This window comes from Octodon degus, unplaced genomic scaffold, assembly GCF_000260255.1.
Source record: "Octodon degus isolate 3935 unplaced genomic scaffold, OctDeg1.0 scaffold00226, whole genome shotgun sequence".
NCBI classification, from domain to species: domain Eukaryota; kingdom Metazoa; phylum Chordata; class Mammalia; order Rodentia; family Octodontidae; genus Octodon; species Octodon degus.
The window spans coordinates 1,525,764-1,532,739 of NW_004524802.1; the positions used below are offsets into that span (position 1 = coordinate 1,525,764).

At 39.3% G+C, this 6,976-nt stretch overlaps 1 protein-coding gene across 1 annotated transcript in view; it reads right to left on the reverse strand.

Moving 5' to 3' along the window:
- The window catches only part of Mark3 (microtubule affinity regulating kinase 3), a gene marked incomplete at its 5' end in the record, with an annotated part of 134,705 nt that overhangs the window by 63,073 nt on the left and 64,656 nt on the right, over positions 1–6,976 (reverse strand). Inside the window, 2 exons of the mRNA XM_023705608.1 lie at positions 220–285; positions 3,861–3,909. Of these exons, the coding sequence (XP_023561376.1) occupies positions 220–285; positions 3,861–3,909 (115 nt within the window). The remainder of the gene's footprint in view (positions 1–219; positions 286–3,860; positions 3,910–6,976) is intronic.

The window sequence follows — 6,976 nt, forward strand, 5'->3', positions numbered from 1 at the left end:
TTCAATCCCCCAGCACCACATGCCAGCCAGCCCTGCCCCCTGGTGGGCTGAGCTGGCCACACACACACACACACACACACACACACACAATAAATGTTAAAATAAAAAAAAAATTAAAAAAAAAAAAAGAAACTTTAGTAATCATTCACACAGGCAATGTGCTTGTACTTTCTTTTGAAAGAAGCAAATAAAAACCTTACATAAGTAAAATGTACTTACCTCCACTTGCATATTCCATGATTAAGTAGAGTGTCTTTTCAGTTTCAATGACTTCAAACAACTTCACTAGGGAAAGAAGAGGATATAAGAAAAATATCTGTGTGTGTTCAAACCATGTATATATACTCTCTCTGTCAAAGATTTTAATACCTGGCCCTCTAAAAAGCACCTGTACAGATTTTCTTCTTTTCTGAAACTGTCTCACTGTGCAGTATAGGCTGGCTTTGAAATTGTTATGTAGCCATGGCAGGCCTCACAGTTGCAACCTTCCTGACTCAGCCTCCTGAATTCAGGGATTACAGGTGAGTTACCCACACCTGACTTGGGGAATTCTTATTATATATTACAAAGGAAAGATTTTTTATAAAAGCAAAAAATTCTGTAAAAATAAAGATTGTTTCTGGGTGTCCAAGTGTTCTCAGCAGTGCCCTTGCTACTGGCCATGACAGTGTCTGTGCTAGCTCACGGCCCTCTAGAGGGACACCCTGTGCCTCACTTCTCAGCCCAAAGGCAGCCAGGGCTACTCTTGCTTGCAGTGTGGCCTGTTTACCAGGCACCATGACCTGAGCAAGTGATTCCACACAAGACCTCTGTGGCACAGGTACTTATTTCAAATTCCAAAGAACAAGGTTTCTTTGTTACTGTTCTAAGGCTAGAAATAGAAAGTGGTATAAGGGATTATATGGCAATTAACCAAAGACTTTTTTTTAAAAGAATGATTTTTCAGGAGGTCAGTGTGATTTTGTTATACAGTTCCTTATTACAGATGGAATATATTACTAATTGTAAACACAATTGTGTGTGTGTTTCTAAGGCGACCTAGTCATCATCGTGTATATCTACTTTATTAGTACACCTTTAAAATTAAATTTACCCAAAAGAGAAGGGGGATGCTAGTCCTTTTATTCTAAATAATTTTCTGATGCTTTAGTAGAGTATTAAATTGAAGTACCTAATTGAATAATAAATTTTTGTCCTCATCATTGTTTTTAAGATAGGTCTTGGTTTGTAGTACAGGATGGCCTTAAACTTATTCTGTAGCCCAGGCTGGCTGTGAACTCAATTCTCTTCCTGATTTAACCTCCTTACAGGTGTGTGCCACCACACCCAGTTTAATCAACAAATGCTTGATAAACAGATGAACAAAACTAACAAAACCACTGCTTAGGCTCTAGTAGGCTCAAATCCAGAAAAAAAATTTTTTTTTAATAACATTTAAGACATAAGTGTTGATAAACAACATAAAAATGAAATCCTTCTCATATTCCAACATAAACTTTGGCTCTCTTGGGAAAATTATTTCAATGTAATGGGAATTGTTTTTGTTTTTTGGGACAGGATCTTGCTACATAGTCCAGGCTGGCCTCAAACTCACATCACCAGCTTCAAGTTCCAAAGTGCAATGATCACAGGTATAAGTGACCACACAACTTGGCTTCAACAGAAACTTCTAAAAATTTCTATTATCGGGTTGCAGTATAGCTCAGTGGCATAAGCACCTGCCAGGCAAGGTCCTGAGTTCAATCCCCCGTATTGAAGAGGAGTAAAAAATTCTACTCTCAAAGATATGTCATTTAGTAAGAATGCTAACCAGTGCATAATTTAAGAGGTTAAAAAGTAAAATAAATATGTTTCAATTAGTTCTAGGCAAAATAATAACAACAAAATTAGTTTTAAGCAAGAAAGTATTTTTTTGGAGAAAAAGTTGGAATTTGAAATGCAGAGTTGGCTTTGCAAAGAATGAAGATTTTCACTTATTTATTCCTTATCATTTTTCTTTTCTTCAAATAAATGTCTTACTGATTCTAAGATATGCATTTTTTAATATTTTAATTATTATCATGGATATCAGGATGATCACCTGGCAGCATTGTTCTGTCTTCAGCTGTCTTGATAAAATAGGGGATAAGTCTTTATGTTCAGGTATATAATCTAAATTATGAAGTTCTATGTAAATGTCTTTCCCTCCAGTGATTTTTATGTTGTTATTCTTATGCTTGAAGAATTTTTCATAAGCCATCCTTAACACTAAACATTACCCCTCTCATTAACTCATGAAATATATTTTTAGTTGTAGGAGCCATTACTATAGAAAAAGGCAGCTATATTATTATTTTTTTGTATTCAGTAGAAGGTCTACAGGGTCTCACTACGGAGATCAGACTTGTAGTGATCCGCCTGTGTTCGGCCTCCCAAGTGCTGGGATTACAGGTACGTGCCAACATGGCCAGTCTCAATCTCCGTCTTAGCGCACCCCAGGGGCAGGGCTGGCATGGCATGCTGGTGATTGAACCCCAGCTGCTGCGCTCTGCGTAAGCAGGCGCTTTAGGCTGCTGAGCTATTTGGCCAATCCTTATATTATTTAAAGAGCCAAATTATGATCTATGTGTAATCTAAAGCTTTACACACACACACACACGTGACATCATCAGTCTGCATAGTTCATCTTGCTCCTTGCTCCTACAATTACTATGCAGGCAGGGCCATGCCCCTTCCTCATCTTCAAACACTGGTACACAGCAGTGCACAGAAAATACATGAAACAAAATCTATTTTTTAAAATTTATTTATTTTTAAAATGTATTTAGTACAGGGTGTACAGGGTCTCACTACACAGATCAGACTCACAGTGATCCTCCTGCTTTCAGCCTCCCAAGAGCTGGGATTACAGGCGCGTGCCACCACGCCCAGTCTCAGTTGCCATTTCGGTGTGCCCTGGGGGCAGGGCTGGCACAGCACACTGGGAACCAAACCCTGGTCTCTGCCTCTGCCTAAGCAGGACCTTTAATCCGCTGAGCTATCTGGCTGGCCTATAAATCTATTTCATGTATCTGTATCTGTATCTGTATCTGTATCTGTATCTGTATCTGTATCTATCTATCCCCCCGGAACTGGGGATTGAACTCAGATCCTGTGTTTGCCAGTCAAGCACTTATCCTACTGAGCCATCTCCCCGGCCCCTACAATTTTTTTTTTTAAACTGTATTTGGTACCGGGTCTCACTACGCAGCTTGGACTTGTGATCCTCCTGCTTTCAGCCTCCCCAGTTCTGGGATTACAGGCCCATACCTGGTCTCAGCTGGAGCAGCATGTGGTACAGGGGTCGTATTTCAATTGTAACTCAAGGTCTTAAGTATTTTTTTGGTTATTAGTCACATTAAAGTTTATTTTATAATATTAATTCTGATTTCATACAATTCTATCCTTTCTAGGTATGGATGAAATACTCTTTTGTTTTATCTTGTTTTTTTAAGGTAGAGCCTCATTATATTGTTCAGAACGGCTTTAATCTCACTATGTAGTCCAGGCTAGCTTCAAATTCAAAGCAATTCTCCTGCCTTAGCCTCCTGAGTGTGGGATTAATTTTAATTTCTAACACATGAAAAATTAGAAAATTACATTTCTACTGAATTAAAGCCTTAAGTTCAAATGGCTAATGCCTAAACTTTTAACTTGACCCTAGTAATTTTGAAAAGCTACTACAAATAATCAACAATTTGTATATGTGTTTTATTAAAAGTATACCTAGCTAGACTGGTGGGAGGGAAAGTCTTTTTATCATTTCAGGAATAAGCTTAGCCTTATGACATACTTTCAAGAACACATTTCAACCCAAAATTATTTAAGAAAGCAGAAAGTACCTATGTTTGGATGATTTAAAATCTTCATTATTCTTACTTCTCTGAAGAGCTAAAAAAACAAAAACAGAAACAAACAAACAAAAAACAAAAAAAACAAAAAAAGGAAAAGCAAAAGACAATCCCCCAATACGTTATTAAACAGTATACTCCATTGTTGCAATATAAATTTAAATTTTCTCTGAGGTTCTTGCTAATGTTTTTATTCCACATCTCTGACTAATATGAAAGTCCAGAGTGGCTGACTCTGAAGTAGGTTTATAACCTATTACCAAATAGCATTCCTAAATATTTCCATTTATGAAAACAGCAGTAGCCCCAAGAGGGACAGTGCAACATTCTAAATTTTATTTTGTTATCTTGAAAAGATGATGTCAGTCTTAGGCAAAAAGTTTGTAATTAAACAGTCTGACCCAGTAGGTACCCAGGATTCCAATTTCATGAATTAAAATGTATACAATCCTGATGAATTACCTCATGGCTATATTAAGCCAACTGTTACAAATAATCCTAGGATAAGATTTTGAATAAAACCAACTTGAGAAATTCTTGCTGGAAAATATGGGTGACTTAGCATGGAAGCTGTGGTAATGACCTTGACAAGTCATGCAAATGAGCAGGCAGAAGCCCTTAGGATGCGCCAGCATGTGTCTCACTGACTCTGTCTGACCCAGAGTAAAATCAGCAGCCAAGGACAGGTGGCCTCGAAGGGCTTTGACATATGACTGAAAGGCAGAAGGCAGGGACATGGAATCCAACAAATAACCGTTCCTATGTGAAACACTGGCTCATTTTTAGAGGAAGAGGCCCTTTTTACCTTCAACATAAATAGCCTATTCCTATTGGAGCCATCCCCACATTTTATATTCTGCGATGAGAAGACACTCACCCACATATCTGACAAACGTTCAAGTTTGAGTTCTTTTTTAGCTTCTCTCCCTCAGGCTAAGAGAGAAATCCTTTACAGCTGAATGTGAAGCTATCACTTGTGGCTCCCAATTGCACTCACAGTGACTAGATTAGAAGTATTCAAGGTGGATACCAGACCAGCACAGGCTTGCACACTAGCCTGCCCATGGCCTCCACCGTGCTCTGGCATCCTCCCTCCTCTGGTTACAAGGACACACTTGGTTCTTCCAAGTCTCTTCATCTTCAAGTATCAGTCAAATTCTCGGGAACTACCTGGTAGGTCTTTGTTCTTCCCTAGAGTGTCCTTCAAGTTATGATAATGCATTTTTGTATACCTGTTTATTATGACCAAACCTGGCACACAACAGAAACACATTTGTTTGGTAATTGTCTGCAAGAAAGCACTAACAATAAATGTGGTTATGCCAGTCTCCTTACTTAGCCTTCTAAGTAAGGGACTTCCATCCTAGAAGCAAAGAGCTGTCAGAGAGCCATCATTATTCTGCTCCTTTTTCTGTTTCTTTTGAAACAGGGTTCCACTGTGTAGCTCAGGCTGACCCTGAACTCATAGTGATCCGCCTGCCTCAGCCACCTGTGAGCTGGGGTCACAGGTATGTGCCACCATACCCAGCCAGTTCTGCTCATTTTAAAATCCCTATGAGCAGAGCAGTAGAATTTAAACAAAGCAAATTAAAATCAAAATCAGAAGATGGAGTACTATGGGAACTCAGGACTCACCAAAGAGTTAAAAGGTGTCCACTGCTGACCATGGGTATGTGTGCTCCGTGCAAGTAAGGGAAGATGACAACGCATGATCAGGTCAGTGACCCCTGCTGGCCACAGCAGTATTTTTCAGGGAGAGTCCAGTCGGCTTGCACTGATTGTAAGGGTATAGGAATCTCTGTCCTATCTACCATTCCATTTGAATCAGGCTCTCAGTATTTTAACTGTGTCTAAACATGTCCTGCTTGTATTAGGCTGCAAATAATGGCAGAACTATATTAACTACTTTTGTTAACAGTTTAAATTGTTGGCTTGCTGAAAGATAATATAAAAGGAAAGAGAAAAAAGAACAGCTGTTCAATGATTAAGATTCCCAAGATGACCTTCACTTCAGCTGATGAAGGAGTTCCTGAGCCCAGGGACAAACAGTCTAGTTCAGAGCCCTAGGACCCTGGACTCTGGCAGCAAAGGTTGCCCCTTGAGAAAGTGCTCCACCTGCTGTGCCCTGGACCACGCCACCACCCAGCCCCAACCAGGATCTCTAGGAGAAAGTGCCTATACTGGGAAAAGACACTTTTGGTCTTTCAAATCTTCACAAATAATTCTAATGGACAGTACAGGCTGGAGACTACTAGTTTGAGGAAGCTAAAGTGACAGTGTCCTACACTGCTCAGTAGTGGCAGCATTAAAAGAAATTATACAAAAAATTACATGAAAACCATAAACTGGTTATCTCTATACTTTCAAACTGAAAGTTTCTTGATGTCGTACAAGAAAGATGCCCTGGAGGCCAGCACTGCTACAGAAGTCTAAGCAACAGTTAACAACAATAACTCTCAGACAAAATTGTTCTTTGCTTACTTCTTGATGTATCTGATTTTCTAGGACAGGATCTCCTTATGTAAGGCTGGTTTTGAGCACACTATGTCCAGGTTGGCCTCCAACTCATAGTGGTATTCCACCCTCAGCCTCCTGAGAATTCGTGTTGTAGATGCGCACCACCATGCCCAGCAAAGAATAGCCTTTTTGAAAACAAAGAAGGCAACCAACCAACAACTAAAGACCCATATGAGTGTGAATAGGACTTCCCTAAAGAACTCTCTGATGGAAAATAATCTACAGTCAATCAAAGCTTCAAAAATACATTTGGTAGCAGGAGTAGTAGTACTCACCTGTAACACTAACACTTTGAGAGGCAGAGGCAGGAAAATTTATTCTTTCTTTTTTTTTTTGGTGGAACCGGGGATTGAACTCAGGCCCTTGCGCTTGCCAGGGAAGTGCTTATTCCACTGAGCCAACTCCCTGGCCCCTAAAGGCAGGAAAATTTAGATACACGTCCAGCCTATGTAGCTAAGTGACTTGGTAAGATCTTGTCTCAAAAAATTTTTAAAAATGGGGTATAACTATGAATGTCCATTTTGTATCTATGTATTCAAAGTGGTTGGGATAGATATATAGTTGCATTCTCTTAATGAATAGAATGATTT